The sequence below is a fragment of the Spodoptera frugiperda genome, chromosome 25 (assembly GCF_023101765.2).
Source record: "Spodoptera frugiperda isolate SF20-4 chromosome 25, AGI-APGP_CSIRO_Sfru_2.0, whole genome shotgun sequence".
NCBI classification, from domain to species: Eukaryota; Metazoa; Arthropoda; class Insecta; order Lepidoptera; family Noctuidae; genus Spodoptera; species Spodoptera frugiperda.
Window position 1 is genome coordinate 18,270,397 of NC_064236.1, and position 19,243 is coordinate 18,289,639.

The 19,243-nt window shown below is 37.8% G+C and overlaps 1 protein-coding gene across 1 annotated transcript; it reads left to right on the forward strand.

Annotated features, from left to right (window-relative positions):
• The first annotated feature begins 1,766 nt into the window (after positions 1–1,766).
• LOC118266398 (enkurin) lies at positions 1,767–5,273 on the forward strand. Its single transcript, XM_035579848.2, has 4 exons — positions 1,767–1,958; positions 2,557–2,847; positions 3,410–3,626; positions 4,625–5,273. The coding sequence occupies exons 1-4, from the start codon at positions 1,873–1,875 to the stop codon at positions 4,793–4,795; spliced, it is 765 nt and encodes a 254-aa protein (XP_035435741.1). The 5' UTR covers positions 1,767–1,872; the 3' UTR covers positions 4,796–5,273.
• Positions 5,274–19,243: the final 13,970 nt, after the last annotated feature.

Below are 19,243 nucleotides of genomic sequence, written 5' to 3' on the forward strand. Positions count from 1 at the left end.
CACTTGACAGAATGACGGATTCAACTCAGACTGATCTTCAGTGTTGTCACTGCCAATATGAAAGTAGCACCAACTAATGAGTTCAGCAACTTTATACGACAATGACGTACTATGAGGAAACAAATCACACAATACCCAAACAATACAATTTTAATCATAAAAAAATCTAGTTTTGTTTTTTCGAAGGGGCTCTGGATCGCGTTCAACGGCGTGCGGTTCGGATTATGCGACTTGATACTAGCAATGCGTAGAGATGTCCCTTTTTCTTTCGCCTAGGCCCGGGGAGTGCTTTAAGGAACTGTTTAAGCCTGCTTGCCGCGACTTTTTGGCATCGACCTATGCGACAGTACCTACTTCCATCCTCACCATATAGATGGTTGGCAGGCCACAACTGTGCGCTTCTCATGAAACTTTCTGCCTCGCACAACAAAAATGTGGAATGAGCTATCATCGACGATATATCCGAACCGATATGACCTTCAAACCTTCAAAAAAAGAGTGTACTCGTTTTTAAAAGGCCGGCAACGCACCTGTGACTCCTTTGGTGTCACAGGTGCGTTGCCTACTTAAGCATTAATTGAAATTAAAAAAAAAACTAAAAAAACACGCTTTTATATGCAACCGAACTAAAAATTAGAAAATATTTTTTCATTACAAAGAAGAAAAGAGCGTAGGTACTCGTTTTTAAAAGGCCGGATTAATTGAAATTTAAAAAAAACACGCTTTTATATGCAACCGAACTAAAAATTAGAAAATATTTTTTCATTACAAAGAGTTTGTCACTTCAGAATAAAAAGCGTGGGGTGCTAAATATATTAAATGTTATAATTATTATATTTGCAAATATCTATGAGGGAAAAGTTATGAAATAAAAAAGGTAATTTAAAAAACTAAAAAACCCGACTGCGTTTCTTTATAACATGAAAATGAAAAAACCCTAAAACAAGAATACAAGAAAAATTTAAGCTGTCGGGACCCATTCCAAATATTATGAAGACTTAGGACACATACGGCTGACTTTCTAGAATGGGTCCCGACTGCTTAGATTAATAAAGAAACGCAGTCGGGTTTTTTAAATTACCTTTTTTATTTTATTTTCTTTAAGTTTTATTATTTATTATATTTTGATATATCTAGTGTAACTCTCACAGTAAATACGAATCAAACGACCCCTATCAAGCTGAAATCCATCGAGTCGTTCAGCCTGGAGAGTGGGCAATATTCGAATTTGGCGCCAAAAATCCGCCATTTTGATTTTTTTTATTATTTTGATATATCCAGTGTCACTCTCATAGTAAATACGAATCTAACGACACCTCTCAAATCAAAATCCATGAAGCCGTTTAGGCTGCAGAGCGTGCGAAACAATTATACATACATACATACACTCGAAAAACATAACCCTCCTTCTGGCGCAGTCGGGTAAAAAAAGCTGCGAACATGCTTTAGCACAAATGGCTTAATGACCGCGACGTGGATTGCTCTCGTTATCTCGCCATTTGGACCCCATGTCACCATTGCCGCGGGTGCTAGCTGTTTGTAGATAGCTGCAGCTTTCTTGGACGATAGTTTCTTGTCTACAAAAAGGTCCCACATATTATGATATATGTACCTATAGTTATAGATACCTTCAAGCGACGAAACTCGGATACCTTCTTTCGGTTTGTTAGATCGATTAAGCTGTACCAGTTAGTGCCATAGATTCAAAGATTCTATACAAACTTATAGGACTGTGTTACAGGGTTCCATAGATTTTTTAAAATTTTGTTAATTTAGTTTCCATAGCAACCAGTTGAAACACGTATGACTATTTTGTAATTTTTTGAGTTGAATATATTTTATAGTTTAAACGCGAATTTCTTTGCTTAGAACATGTCGTTGGTTGAAATAACCCAACATGATGAAGTTATTTACACTATTTTGGACAAACCACCTCCAGACCCACCAAAAACACCAAGGTACGTTCTAACTCAGTTGCTAAGTCATAATGTTTCCAAATCTAGTTATTTGTAAAGATGGGAATTCAATGGGGTCTTAAATATTTGTAATACTTATTATTATTGGACGCTGGTGCAATTATGCACTTAACTATGCACTTAGGTACCTACCAAGCAATTCCGTCATGCAGGTTATGAACAACACTAGCTCTCACACATGACTAGGAATCTACCTACAAGGGTGGAAGTTAACTTTTATATTATTTTGTGAGGAAATTTTGCAAAAGATCGCTGAATTCGCTCCTTCAAAAACCCCAAATGCTTTGATTCTTAGTACATACGCCTATTTAGTTGGATAATTTGGTTTACAGTCGTGACTTAAGGTACGAGTCCAGAGGCCCGCTTTTTTTTATTTTGTCTTGTTTAGAAACTCATACAACTGCGTCCATTGATCCGCATCGTACGGACCGCATCATCAGCAATGTCTACATGCGACGCGTACTGATGACGTCATACGGAATGCGATGTGGGCCTGTGGACTTACCTTTAATGTTCACTTTCACACAGTCAGTTATATCAGCAACAACTGACAATATAAATTCCACCATTCGTGTTACAGATACCAGTCGAAACTTGAAAAAGAATTGAAAGAAGTTAAAAGACCCGAACTTCGTCGTACATTTGGATACGCGGAAACACCACTGAAACCCCCAAAACAGTTTTTAAAAAAGGGAGAAGGTATAGGCCAACCTATTAAAAAAACTGATCACAAATGTTATGTATCTGGTAATCTCCCGCCGGTTCCGAAACGACCACCACCTACGAAGAAACAAGAAAAACCTGTCGTAAATTTCAGAGTTATTAATATAAAGAAAGCCATAAAAACCAAGGGGAAACCAGTGGAACCCAGGTAAGTATAGTGTCCTGTCGTGATAACCCGTGAGCGTAACTTACATATAGGTACCTATCTACCTGCCTACATGAGTGTTTGTCAAAGGCGAACACGTTAACTCTATATTTACAAGCCTTTGTAATGTAAGTACCTATGTAGGTATGTGTGTAAAGTGGAATGAAGCAGATATCCTTAGTCAATTGAATTGATTTTTAATTCACCATTTTAGTTCGCGCAAATGGCGCTTAACTATTTGGGAATAGGTAAAGACGAGGGAGTGTGTGATTTGTTCCTATTTAACACCACCACCACCAGTGGCCAGTGGCCACCTTCAGCCACCTTGACCCGGGAATCGAACCTGGTGCAATCAATGGTTTCATTATGCAGACTTTTCAATTAGGCAGACCGAAGTTAGTTGGGACCTCAATATCATTTGTCAATGTTATTGAACCAGCCATCGTCAGTTAAATAACACTGGCGACCAATAATTTTACCTGTTTCCCATACCAAATTTACTAAAATGCAGAAATATAATCAGACATTGTGAAACTGACCCTTAGCATACTATTTACCATTGCAGGCTGGTGGACACGAGAGATGGTCACATAAAGAAAATTAAAGGTTCCGGGGAAGTTCCAGAGTTCTGTCTCAGACCAGACTTTGGTCAGATGCCAGCGTACTTGATGAAGCGAAACAGAAAAATTCAGAAAGCTCTCGAAAAAATAAAATACGCCGAGGACAACAAGGAAAGTTTATGCAAACTCATCACAGATGAAGAACGTCAGAAACTGCTCGATGTAAGTTCTTAATAATATGCTTCTTAATAATCTATAATTTAGGTACAATCGTCACACATAGAGCGGGCTGTAAGCGCGCGGTCCGCGAGTTACAGTGCGCTTACAGCTATTTTGTATTGACATTATAAATAGTATCAATATCATCTATACTATACTAATATTATAAAGCTGAAGAGTTGGTTTGTTTGAACGCGCTAATCTCAGGAATTACTAGTCCGATTTGAATAATTCTTTTTTTGTTGGATAGCGTATTTATCGAGGAAGGTTATAGGGTATAAAACATCACGCTATGACCAATAGGAGCTGAGCAGAGCGGGTGAAACTGCGCGGAAGTAGCTAGTACGACATAAGATTTAATCTTTAAAATGACAACCTAATAGCTAGGTTCTGGGTTAGAGCGGTGCTTTTACTGTACGTGATGATCATACTAGTCCACGTGTAGAATGTCAAAGGTTGTTGTTGATGATAGACCAATAAATCTGTTGTAAAGAGTGACAAAAGTAAATTAGATACGATACAAGTTGACTGCACTTGCATTGGTTGTGCAGTCAAATCAATTTACCGCATGCCATGCATGCCGTACCTACGTAAAGTAATATTATCGTGATTTGATTTACTCATAAGCAATATATAATTATAGCGCCTATCACCTAATTTTATCGGTATCGGTTATCTCATTTTGTATTATTTCACATCATTAACATTACACCAACACCCTATTCAGTAGCCTGCTGACCAAAGGCGTCTTCTCGTACGGAGAAGGTTTGAGCATTAATCAACACGCTTGGTCAATGCGGGTTGGCGATTTTAAACTAGAATTAGAAATTATAAGCCCAGGTTTCCTCGCGATGTTCTCCTTCACCGTCTAAATAATATTGATACTTGCCATTGGTAGTGAAACGTACCCGCACCGCACTCTCATGCATGAGAAGCGTAGGTACGTCTTAAACCAACAAGATATTTTTTTTCACTTCACATTGCATTTATTCACTTTACAGGATCTGAAATACAACTGGTCGTTGATGCAGAAAGCTTTCCTTCAACTACCAATGCTCACGGATACAATACCAAAGATCCTTCGCAAGTCCAAAATGGAGGCAGACTTGAAGCAATTAGAAAAAGACATAGCTATAGTTGAGACCAATCCTTATATTTATATCTACGAATAAGATCCCGGAACTTGTTATTGCAAATTGTCAACTCATGAACTCATAATGTGATTTAGAGGATCGCCATGATTCTAGAAAGTTCAAAACAGATAAGTAACTAGATTTAGTAGAAACCCTTGACTTTATTAATCAAGGCGGTCGCGTAATTATTTTTTATATAAAACCTTTATTTCGGTCCGCTGCGCCGTAGTTTTTGAATGGAGTGTGGTTTTCAGTTGTACTATTGTCCTATCTTACTTAGGAACACCAATGTCGTCTGCCTCCTGTATCGATCTTACCGCCGACATTTGCGTATTACCTATCTAATATTAGATATTTAAATAGGCACATTTGGTCTGACACTTCTAGCTTTATTTAAGTCTCACGACCTTTATCAAAATATGTGGCCCTAACTCAGTACCTATATGTTATTTAGTTTTTAGTACCCAAAAATGAATGTAGGTACCTTTACCCTTTGAATAAATTATGTGTGGAAGAAGTACTTAGGGCTTATGCACACCACGTTTTTCAAACGCGCCGTCGACGCGCGTTTTGGAAACGCGCCTCGCCGGCGCGTTTTTCTCCTGCAGAGCAATTTGTTGTCGTTTGTATCGATACACAAGCGCGTCAGGTGTGCAAAGGTCTACAGGCTGTGTCTAACTTGCGTGCGTATCGCGTCTGTGTCGTTACAAACGCGCGTCGACGGCGCGTTTAAAAAACGTGGTGTGCATAGGCCCTTATGGTGTTTTATTTTGGCGTTTTAGGCAGTTGTCCCACCGGCAACGATTAACGAGTAACGAGTAGAGCTAGAACTAGAAACGAGTTAGCGAGACGCGTGGCGCGAGTGCATAGTTCCGATATTTGTGTAGCTCAGCTATAAGCGAGTGTGCGAATGAGGCGGGCGATTACTCGCATCTGTACGATACGCACTGTAGAAAAATGACCACTGGTTGTTCTCTGGCGTAAGTTCTAATCGCTTGGCGTTTTGGCCTTTGGCGCATTGAGTGTCGCCGAGCGAGTGTTATCTTTCATAGCTCTTGTCGCTCAGCGACCAACTAGTGAAACGAGTGCTCGCCGGCAGTGTGAACAGTCAGCGATCAACTGTTTGTATATGCATCTCTTTTGTTTACACGGAAAGTATATCTATTGTACGTTTCTTGAGCGAGAAAGTAGCCGATAGTTAGTAGTTTTCTCGTCGTTGGTGGGACAACTGCCATAAGTACATGATTTTGTAATTTTTACACATTTTTAAGGTTCCGTAGCCAAATGGCAAAAAACGGAACCCTTATACATAGATTCTGGTAGGTATGTCTGTCTGTCCATCCGTCCGTCCGTAGGTATGTCACAGTCATTTATTTCCGAAACTGTTGAGCACTTGGGCCTACATATTTGAAACTTTGTATGTGGATGTAATCTGGTAAGCGCCATTCGAATTTTGAATAAAAATTAAATACTTCATACTCCACAAAAAAAAATTGTTTTCAGCTATCGTATTCGTGATTGTGACTATGGATAGGACTTTAAAGGCCTCTTTCACTGTAGAAATATATACCTACAATTTATTTTTATACACAGAAGTCACAACCACAAGAGTTCAGCACAACACAAGTATAGTTTATAGAAGGAGTGAAAGATTAGACGAGAACAGATAGATGAAAACGATAGTTAGGAAACACAGAATAACATATATAGAAGCGCGGCGAAATTATGTTAGATCAAAGTTAGCGAATTAAATCGGTGGCAGCCTGAAGCAAACGCGACTCTCGAATGGCGACTCTTGACACCTGTCACTTTTATTTATTTATTTTATTAAGTCAATTGACAGGAGTCGCCACTCCAAAGAGTATATACTTAGTAGTATAAGAATAGGTCGCCACACTACTATTTAATATTCTAGTTCAGAATATGTGAATTTGTTGTCCTTTCGTTTTAAAGCAAGTACCTACAAGTAATCTTGTTTGTGTCATCTCTAATTACCTAATATACCTAATCGTAAGACGGTGTTTAATATTATAAATAAATACCTGCTGGTCAAAAAACATTGGGTTTATATTTATTTTATTACTTTCACCAATATGTGTCGCTACTAAAAGTAATAATTTTGATAGATTATTCACATTTACCAAAACATGTGGTTATCTATACTTATAATAAATCTGTAGAGAGATCAATTCTGTACATGAAATATATTTCCAAAATAACTATCAGCGGGTGATTAGTGATCGATACTGACGCCAAAAATGCAATCAGATTTTTTTTTGTCTGTCTGTATGTTCTTTATAGAAACAAAAACCACTCGACAGATTTCAATGAAACTTGGTACAATTGTTCAGTTAGGTAATGAAAAAATATTTTTTCATAGTCACTATAGAGTATAAAACGTACTCTAAAGTGACGTCACGCGATATTTCAAATCGATATATCTTCTCTTGGGCAGGTTATAGTATTAGTATTTCATCACGCTACGATCAATAGGAGCAGAGCAGTGAAGGGAAATGTTGGGAAAACAGGAGAACTTACTCCATTTTTTAAGCTTCCGTCGCGTGTGCAGCCTTAATGGTTAAACCTATACAGACATAACGTATGACGGAAATGTTCTCCTTAGAATTGTTTAAAAAATATTCCACGACAGCAAATGTCTATCTCTTATGGTTGACTCACAATAACACGTATAACTTCCGATAGCTTAGCAGTTCGGAGCTTTCTGATTATATTTGTCTACTCTTACGTTTATAACACATTCATTCATTCATATTATAATAAATCTGTAGAAGGGTCAACTCTGTACATTGAAAGTATTGAAAGAATAAATAGCAGGGGGTGTTACTGGATCGATACCAAACCCAAATATGTGATTTTTTTTGTCTGTCTGTCTGAATGTTCAGGCATCACGTAAAAACTAACGGTTCGATTTCGATGAAACTTGGTATAATTATACCTTACTATCCTGGGCATAAAATAGGATACTTTTTATCCTGGAAAAATACGTAGAAAAGAAATCTTTATTTTTCAGTTTTATTCTACAGAATGCAGCTCGCGTTCTGTACAGCAGTAGCTCAATAGAGGGATCTCCTTAATTATTATGGGCCTCGCCATATTTGGGTCCAATAGATATTTATAAGATATCATTGTCAGAGTTACTCAAAATGAAGAAATAAAACTTCTACGCGAGACCTACATCCGCGCGGACGGAGTCGCGGGCGGAAGCTAGTTACTAATAATATTGCAAAATTATTAATGTGTGGGTGAACTGAGGGACCACATCGGGAATTCGCGAAATGAAAGTTCTAGGATTTAGTAGTAGACCTAAAACAATTGTAGAACGAATCTGGGAATTTGTAAACAAATATATAAAAAACTACGACCCATAAAGTGTGGTCCCTCAGTTCTCACAGGCGATCAGCCAGATCTCGGAAAGTATGTTATAAAAGAAGGTTTTGTGAATACAGACATTTAGTACATAATTTGTAAAGATATCTATTAAATAACAGACCACAAAGCATTAAAGATAAAAAAGTATAGCAACTGAACTGTGGTCCCTCAGTCCACATAACAAAGATAAATATTTTATTGAATATTACTGAATAAAACCGTTATTATTCTACATAGAGTTTTAGTAAAAGTCATAAAACATTATGTAAAAAGAAATGGATCTTAAATATCGAAGCATTTCGAAGGTAACAATGTTTAAAAGTGGTCCCTCAATCCTCTCCTCCACTGACATATAGACACTGCTAGCTGCTAGACGAGAGGAATATCAGAAAGTCTAGTGTACTTAACATTTAGTAATAGTTTTCTACTAAATAATAGGTATATAAAATTTTGTATTTCTTACCTCTAAGCTAAATATTAATTTTTTAATCCTATGAAAATAGGTAGATCAGTGTGACCACAAAATCAAACAAAGTGTAGACAGTACTATTATTCTTTATTTAATATATCATTATTTAGATTTACCGTAACACATATATGGTTGTAATAACAAAAATACCGCTGCGGTATGCTTGAGGGTGCTATATTGGTGCACCCTTGAATGCTTCGGCATCCTTATTCCTTCGGTGCGCCGCCGCTGGCGCCGACGCACCACACGGGGATAGCTTGCTCTGCGGGGCGAGGTGAGGCATCCGCCTTTGGAATCATTTAACTCACACACAACACAATCGATTGTTTGCTGCCACATTGAAAATTTTATCAACTCTGAGACTGTTTTGACGAGTAAGGCTAAGAACTTACGGAGCGATTTTCACCCGCGCCCGCTCCCACAAACAAACGCGCAGATATACCTACATGTAAAAAATTAAGGCACATTTCACGACGCGGTTTACGCCCGCAGTCTGCGCGTTTGTTTGCGGGTCCCGCTGCACCGGCGGCGGGGAGCTCGTAGAATCGCGCGGGCCGTGGTCACCCGCAGCCTCGGCGGGTTGCGCCCGCGCACTCTGCGGTCGATTGGCGGGTGATCGCAGTGGCGCAGAGGCGGTGGGGTGGATTTTTTTTTTATGAAAACATTGCCCCACATTAGGATTTTCTCCTGTGTCGTGGGTGCGTTTACAAGCACATGTCACCCAGACCCGAAACAACAATCTGTGAATCACACAAAGAGTTGTTCCGTGCGGGAATCGAACTCGCGACACGTTGCACGGCAGCCAGTTCCCCAGCCATCGCGCCACGTGCAGTCAAACCCACGACTGCTAACATTTCCTCCTTCTTTCATCATCATCATCATCTACCGAGAGACGATATTTTAATACGTCATAATCTATAAGGGTTCCGTTTTTTGCCATTTGGCTACGGAACCCTAAAAATCGGTTTCTTTCGGAGCAAATCCCAATCCAATGACAACTTAGATGTCATTTCAATGGTTGGTTTGTACATCGGCTGTCGAGTCAGTTAAATAACTGACATAGGTACTAATAAATGCCATGTTTTTTTTTTACCAAATATAATTACACACATGAAATTATGATTAAGATTTCTAATGAATAAATTATTAAGACGCAAAATGGCCGAGTTTTGTGGTCATTCTGCTTTGCTCTCAACTAATCCAACAAAAATAAGGATGGTAAAATAAGCTACCACGATGCTTAATAACGCGGGAGATGAATGCTTTGTTAAATAAAAGTTAGTTTTTTGAAGAAACACCCGGATGCAGTTGTTTGTGTTTCTATACAAGACAAACAAACTAAAATCCGTTGGGAACGGCCTGTGAACGCTTACCTTCAAGTTATCTTCTAATCTATCTAGGTTATTGAGGTTGTTGAAACGCTGTCTTGGGTGGGAAGAAATAAAACAACATATTTATTACCCAAAATAGGTTATAATAAGAAAAAAAATTAATACAAAGTACTTACTGACATATATGAGTAAGAAGCGTAACCAAAAATAATAATAAAAGATCGTACTCTAATATCACATCGAAATTTCAGTTCTGTATTCAATCTGATAAATTTTTGTTTACCGCCAAAATCGTTTTTTTTTTTCTTTTCTTTTTCAAGCAAGCACCATAATGTTACCTATATCACTAAATCACTACATAATATAAAACAAAGTCGATTTTTCTGTCCTTATGTCCCTTTGTGTGCTTAAATCTTTAAAACTACGCAACGATTTTGATGCCTTTTTTTTAAATACAGAGTGATTCAAGAGGCAGGTTTATATGTACAATAACATCCATTAAATTGTGGAGAAATACTGTTATTTTTGAGGTTTCAAAAGTAAAGTCGAATAATAATTATACACATACCTACGAGATTTATCAAAATAATGTACTAATAATTATTTGTACACATTGAAAAGGTCTACAGAAAAGGCCGCGATGGTATAATTATGTCTATCTCTTACGGATATCCCACAATAACATGTTTTTGTCAGTAACTTTTTACGACAGATAATGGCTGAGCTGATAATGGCGGAGCTGCGGACTACCTAGCGGGTTTACCGGGGCTCCGGCTCGACAAGCAGGTTAGGAACGGGGTGGTTTTTAATCAGTAAGAGTCTGACACTCCCTCTCGCCTTGCCCTGACGAGAAAAGTCATTGGATGATTTTCCCCACTGAAAAAAAAAAGATGTAGACAGCGACGGCGACCTCTCGCCGTCGACATCCGGCATTGATTCAAGCAATGGTGCGGAACGAGGGGGACTGGGATGACGTCTCCTCATTTTGGGAAGCAGTCATGCTAGCTAAGGAGGGGGTGAAGTACGCCCCAGCCGTCGCGAGAGACACCACGGACATCGGGAATCACGCGACCATCTCCGGCCACCCTAAGTGCACGTCTGCGGATGGCGAACAACGGTAGCTCGCCGCCTGACCAGAACCAGACTCATACACTCAGACATACTCCAGCTTCAAGTAAGAGTCGAGACAACCTATGGCATTTGTGCGTGGGTTGCATGCAGGTCGGACAAAAGCTTTATAACTCTTTGAAGTGCACGCGGAACGCGACGCTCCGTACGCACGATATGGAGTCGTTACAGACCCATACCTCCACCTGCGAAGCTGTGGATAGCGCCACAGCCGGGTATCCGCAAATATGTTAGGAGAATGTGCAGCTGTGGATACCCCCGGAGAGGGCCTTCCCTCTCCGGGGGTATCCGCAAATAAATTAGAAGAGGGACCAAGTTCTAGTATGTCGTCTTCTCCACGAGTATCCCCCGTATTTGTGTTGAGAGAAAACATGACCAGGCTGGACCTGTATAAAGCTTTGATTGCACGAAGCAAATTAATTAGAGGTGGAAGGCCGCAAAATCTAAATAATGTTACCCGATTTGAAATTTTAACCTCATTACTGGGCGATGAATACGCAACAGGATTACAATCGCACAAACTACAGGTACAACAATTATTACATTTATTTATTAAAAATATAAGGCTTCAAACAGACATATAAAAACATTTTTAAGTAAACATAATAATTGGCCTAGTAAAAAATTCCTGGAAGACGTGAAACGCATATTTGCAGAAGAGCATAAATATTTATTAATAAGTAAGCGACAGCAGTCACGACATAGAAAAAAATTACAGGAAAGACTAGAAGAAGAGCCTCGGGAAAAAATTAGTTAAAACATTTGCGGAAACAATTATGCGGCCATCAACTTCTCCGGGGCATTCTCATACTGTTACCCTGATGAACCAGTGACCACCACAGAAATAGAAGCATACGTACCACTTCAAAGTTTAATAGATCATACTTTTAAAAGGATAGTCAAATGCTGTGAGCCAGTAATCGATTTGTATTGCGAAAAAAATGGCCTCACGCATGTAGAATGTGATTTTGTTTTGTCTTGGGGGTTTGATGGTAGTACTGGCCAATCACTTTATAAACAAAACATCACACTGCAAGATTCCTCAGTTGACGAAAAACGCTTTTGCCGCCCAATAAGGATTCAGTACAGAAAAGAAACACATGATTTGATTCTTTCGGAAAAGGCATATATTGAAAATCAAATAAACAGCTTAGTACCATCCACAACTTCTACTTCAAAAATGAATCTAGTAACCTTATCCCGAACGCATTTGACTTTGTCTATGATTGATGGCAAAGTCATTAATATAATAACGAACTCAAAATCCCAATTGAAATGTCCCATTTGTAAACTTACAGCTTCTGATTTCAATAAATTGGAATTGGCATTCTCCAAACCAAATGATCCATCAACTCTACAAAATGGAATATCACCGTTCCACGCATGGATTATGGCGTATAAAAATGATCCTCTCGGTCTCGTACGAGTTTGGAGAGTTCGCAAGAATACACCCGCAGCCAAAGTAGTAGAAGAGAGAAAAAAAACTATAACGGAAACGATAAGGCGAAGACTAGGCCTTTTGGTTGACGTTGTAAAACCTAATGCAGGTACCACTAATGATGGTAATACAGTTCGCATAGCTCTAAGTGATAAAAATCGAATGGTGTTTAGTGAAATATTAGGACTTCATCAATGGCTCTTAGATGACCTCCACACGATTTTAGTAACAATTTCTTGTGGATTACCCGTCGATTCTACAAAATTTGGGGAATTTTGTAAAACAGTTGCTGCCAAGTATATCTCAGAATATAATTGGCACCCAATGACGGTAACCATACATAAGCTACTTGTTCACGGCAAAGACATTATAAAACAATCTATTTTGCCTGTTGGGCTTTTGTCAGAGCAAGCAGCAGAGACGAGAAACAAATACTGGCGTAGTGGTCGCAAACATCATACCAGAAAGGTAGACCGCAAAAAAGCAATGTTAGATTTGTTTCACCGAGCTCTTAAATCATGTGATCCAGTAATATCTAGTATAAGATTAAAAGAGCGACAACATAGTTGTAAGAAAATACCTCTGTCGGCTCAGGTACGCTTTGTTGGAAGCTGTAGATGTTAGCCAGGATTTTGTGGAGGAAGAAGACGTGGAATCATCATTATCTCCAATGGAAGATATTGTCTCTGATAATAATAAGGATACAATCATTTTATCTAGAGAAGTCGACATTTTAGAAGATGATGATTAAAATAAAATTCTTATTTAATCTACCATATAGATATGTAAGTGTGGTAATATATTCGTGTTTTATTGTGTATTTCTTTCAATTATTTAGGTCCTAGTAATTGTCACCACACGATTTTTAATTGACTGAAACTATCATGACATGACTTTTACTATTTGTAATAATAAAGGCGCTTAGTTTTTTTTTCAATTGTACATAACTTTGTAATACCACGGATTATGTGGTTGGTTGGCTGATTTTTTTTAAAGCACATAGTACAAGAGGCTTTTTTTTTTGAGGGGGGAAAATCATCCTATGACTCAGTCAGACTCTTACTGAGTAAAAACCACCCCGCTCCTTCTCCATAGTACAAGAGGCTAACTATCATTTGCTATGAAGATTTCGTGCGGCAACCATGTCTATAAAAAAATAAAAAATAGAAAATAAAATTGCATTTTTTGCTAATATCTTTGTACCTAGTTACAATTCATACCTGTTGTAAAGCTTGAATAACACATAAATATATGTGATAAAACCCGGATATTAAATTTTGCTCTTTATTTTAAAGATAAAAGAAAAATTAAAAAAAAAATCCAATTTAAACCACACACTCCGAATTAGCAACTTGAGTTTTTTTTTCTCGAAAACTAAAAATAATTGACACGCGGTTTCTTTTGCAATTTGTGTTATTAGGACTAACTACATCGATATACGCTATTAGCTAAAAATGTCTTCCCCAAGGGACTCTAAAACACTGTGCAATAGTTTACAAGACGCAGAATAGTTTTTTTCACTGAAACCTCTTTTCCTCTTTAAAAATGTATCAATTTCGGCCAGGCGTAGGCGGTTTGGTTTTTACAAATATGAATTACACAATATACCTTAATCAACTTTTAAAAGTACATAACTTAAACTAAATGAGACTGAAGTCTCAAAGTAATAGGCGGTTTAAGATTACGAAATTTTTAACACATAAATACTTTAAGTACACACACACACACACACACACACACACACACACACACACACACACACACACACACACACACACACACACACACACACACACACACACACACACACACACACACACACACACACACACACACACACACACACACACACACACACACACACACACACACACACACACACACACACACACACACACACACACACACACACACACACACACACACACACACACACACACACACACACACACACACACACACACACACACACACACACACACACACACACACACACACACACACACACACACACACACACACACACACACACACACACACACACACATAACTTAAACTAAATGGGACTGAAGTCTCAAAGTAATAGGCGGTTTAAGATTACACACACACACACACACACACACACACACACACACACACACACACACACACACACACACACACACACACACACACACACACACACACACACACACACACACACACACACACACACACACACACACACACACACACACACACACACACACACACACACACACACACACACACAAGCGTAACTAAGTATAATACAGAGTTACCGTTTATGTTTGTAGTCCGACTAAAAATAAAGTAATATTTCCATTGAATGGTAAATCTACATTTATAAAGGCCGTATGCCATCGATCATATTTGCAACAAACATGAGTGATGTGATCGAATATACATCTGAATTGATCTGAAGTAAAATTTTGAAGAGAGAGACTAGATCAGATGAATTCGTGATTCATGGATTACCAATAAGGGCGTGTCTTCATCTCCACGTCACGGCGACGTCAGCTTGGAACGGTGCAGTAACGTGACACGGTACGATGACGTGACGTGCAACGTTAACGTAGGCTCATTCGAGATATGGACCGCACAAGTCATATTCTACTTCTACTATTGTTAAAAAACCGGATTGAGTTAAATATTATGAAAATAGTGATGGTATTAACTGAGCGAGCCCACGAGCTACATCGGCTTACGACAACGTATCGCGCCGTCCCGACGGCGACGTTGCCGTACCGTGCACTAAAACGACGCGGCAGCGTATCGTGGCACGTTACCGCACTGTTCCACGTGGACAGGCACTATCCCTGGATATCATCTATATATTAGTGTTTAAATCTAATTAAACCAAACTCTTGTTTCAGGTAAAGAGTAACCTGCATCTTCTGATTTCTTTCTATACCTAACTAGCAAACCCCGGCGAACTCCGTTTCGCCACCAGATGGGCTTTTCTCTTGACTTTTTTCTAATTTTTTTTTTGCTATAAACCTCACGGAGCCCGAGACCATTCCAACGAATGCAAAACTATGGAAATCGGTTCGTGCGTTCTGGAGTTATAGCGTCAGGAAGGAAAATCCAACTTATTTTTATATAATAGATTAAACCCAGGACCTTTTAGAGGAATAGGTTTGACAGTTTTTATCCCAGAAATGTCACGGGAACGGGAACTATGCGTATAACCCCAGTGGGATTATTTATTTTTAAACCACGGAAATTAATAAAATTTACAGTAAAAATCTCCATGTGAGAGGAGGTTTTGGTCAGTAGTAGCCACTTATAGGCTAATGAAACGAAACACAACTTAGATACCTAATATATTTTGATAACGTTTTCTACAACAGTAGAATAGTGTAACTTGGAAAAGACAAATTCAAAAACCCATATGCCAGAAATCATTATTTCACGCGGACGAAGTCGCAGGCAAATGCTAGATAATTAGAAAGTACGCGTAGCAGATACAAAATATTTCGCTAAGCCATGACTTGTATCACGATCACGTACGTAACTCTCGATATACAATGTTACACATGATTAAAGCGCATTTAATACATTTTATTCTTTTAGATTAAATTCAACAAATTATGTTTTTATAAATACTATATTTTATTATTTTAGCCTATAGCTAAGTAAAAAAAATTACATTTGTCATTTATAAGACAGGTTTTCACGAACATCAGTCTTTTTGTTTCTATAATTCGAATCAACGCAACAATATTTAAAATAAATACTTAGTTAAGTAATTATTCTAATGAATAGGAAGGTTAGATTCTTCGAAAAGTTTGAAACCTAGTACATATTTTCAAACCGCAATATTGAGGAAATAACAGAATGGCCATTAATCAAAGCATATAGTAAAGTCTACGAACCTTGCCATACGACCAGGTTTTAAGAGAACAATCAAATATTATATAAAGTAGAGTACATTTATACAATGTATTTTTTGGTACTAATATTGTAAGTCCGAGTAAGGCCGTGGTGAGAGTTCATTCACCATCATTCCATGCGGGGCAGCCTAACTGAGAGGTACTATCTAATATTGAATTGAACTGTAAATTATCTGTCTAGGACAGAATAATAACAGTAACAATGTCTGAAATAATTTAGAATAGGTTAATATTCAAATGTATTAACTAACTACCGTGTATCAACAAGTTGGTCGGATGTTGTTGGGAGTTGTTTGCATAGAGATTGCACTTGCATATACATTGTAATCGTAACTTTGATGAGATAATCAGGCCCGTTTATGGCGGAATGGTGATGTAAAACGTAATTAATGTGGATTTAACATACTTATTTAAAATATGTCTAAGAAATTTTAAAACAATTTATAGTTCACCACTGCACGGGTCAGTGATACATTCTTTGTAAGGCACTGTGGTTAAACGATTGATTTCCTTTTGAGTGAGTGAAGCTAACGGCGTAGAACACACAAACAACATTATAATGATAACAAATTTGCCTATTAAACCTCCGAAACAGTGTAACATCCATAAACTATCATATTTACAACCGCGAAAGTAACATCCGTGAACCAATATACAACAGTGAAACTTGGTTAAGTAGGACCTGGATAAGTGAGAAGCCTCTACAACTGGAACTCATACTGAGGTCCCAACACTTTGGCACTGAATTACCTCTATTAGTGGGAAAAACCATCCTCTTTAACTGGGATTCTTTCTTTCGATTTTTCATCATAGTTACCTCTATAACTGAGACAGCAAGTGAATATTAAATACATGAACATCAGTAACTGAGATACATCGTTTTGTTTGTCGACGTACTTATTCTTATTCATATACAATGTGCACATAACACATAGTCTTATTTAAGAATCACCTCTTTATCTGAAATAACCTGTATTTTTACCTCTATTAATGGCACCCTCTGTAAATGAGACAAATATTTAGTTAAGTATACTTGGTTATCTGAGACACGGGGTTAGTGGAATACCTCTATAAGTGATACGAATTTAAAATTCCCTTGATGTCTCACTTAACAAAGTTTCACTGTATCATAATACTAAAAAGTTTAAAGGTTTTTCGAACTACTGAACTAATTTTAATTTTGACCGTTCTTTCACCTAAGTATAGAAAGCTATATTAATTGTCTCGAAGTAGCACAAGCTATTTTATTCCGATATTTCTACGGAAATCGGAGCTACACGGGTAAGTTATACAATAAAAGTTTAATATTTTGACAGAGCAGTTTTGTGTTTTGAAGTACTATGGCGTCTTAAGCAAGTTGGAGTTTGACATCATATACAGCATAAAGCAGTTGTGGAAAGGACATTTCGGTCCAAATTCGAAAGTGCCGGCCAAGATGAAAAAATATAATAATCCGTTAGTATTTGACCCCTTAAGCATTTTTTATAATGGCACCAAAACTGTGGAACCAATAACTTCGGTTTTATCCAGGGTTTAAATGTACCAAACGTCTCCGGCGCCATTAGCTTGGATGCCATTTAGACGGGTGCGCAATATGGAATACCTCAAAATACGGTGTAAAATGTGTGAGATTTATAGTAAGTGAATTACATGTTTTTTTTAACAGTTCAATCACCGTAGTCTTCTGGCTCCGACTCCTCGTCATTTTCGATTCGTCTTTTCATGTCGTCGTTGATGTTATTAAGTTCTTCGATTGTTACCTTCGTAATAATCTGCATGTCTTCAGTTATGGGCATTTTCTTAACGGTGAGTAACTTTAGTGCGTGTTCTAAGCACAGATATGAGTTACGCACCAAGCCGACTACCTGTGTGCAAAAAAAAATGAGTAATCGGTGATTGCAGTTAGTAACAGCAACTCTACCAGTGAGATACTGAGTACAAAGACTAACAATAATAAACACAGGACTTACCTTGGAGAAGAACAGCGTTGCTCTACAGTATTCACATTCTTCTTGGACGAGTGTTCTGTTTCGTCTTCTGCGACGACCCGTATTTTTCGGTTTAGGAATATCAGGCTATAACAATGTAAAGAATACGGTATAACATTAAGTACATACAAGGTGTGTCGCAAGTAATGGTCCTTGATCCTTATCCCACTTGACCCATGGTCCCAGTGAAAAAAATTTTTAGGTGCTTTGACATTCATTTACCAATTTTATTAGTTTTAACAACATCAACGTCTCATTACCTAATTTCTACTAAGAGAAATTCAGACAAAACATGACAGGCGGAGGGCATTAATGGAAAACCATTCACTTCTGTTTTAGGAAAAAGAGGCAGCATACAGGTAGGTGTGCCCAACATTTATTTTAATTTTTCAAATTAATTCAAACAATTTTCATAAAATGATTTCAATATAAAACATTTTTTTTTTCATTATTAGGTGATCATTATTAGGTAAGTACTACTTGGATAGGAAAATTTTATTTTTATTTATTTTATTTTTATTTATTTTATTTTAATAGGTAAAGTGACAGACTACAGACTAAGACAATCCGCACAGTAAATACAACATAATATAGTACATTAATCTGAAGTCCAATTATGACTGTACACAGCAATTTAATCTATTATATAAAAATAAGTCGGGTTTTCCTTCCTGACGCTATAACTCCAGAACGCACGGACCGATTTCCACGGTTTTGCATTCGATGGAAAGGTAACGGGTTCCGTGATAAAAAAAAAAACAAGAAAAGAGCAGGTGGCGGAACGGAGTTCGCTGGATTTGCTAGTAAGCTATATATTTTTATATAGGTT

What these genes read in the sequence shown, in the direction of transcription:
- LOC118266398 (XM_035579848.2), top strand. Translation starts at nt 1,873, where the DNA reads ATGTCGTTGGTTGAAATAACCCAACATGATGAAGTTATTTACACTATT. An exon ending in GGGAAACCAGTGGAACCCAG is followed by an intron (nt 2,848 to 3,409) that starts GTAAGTATAGTG and finishes TTACCATTGCAG; the next exon opens with GCTGGTGGACACGAGAGATG. An exon ending in AACGTCAGAAACTGCTCGAT is followed by an intron (nt 3,627 to 4,624) that starts GTAAGTTCTTAA and finishes TTCACTTTACAG; the next exon opens with GATCTGAAATACAACTGGTC.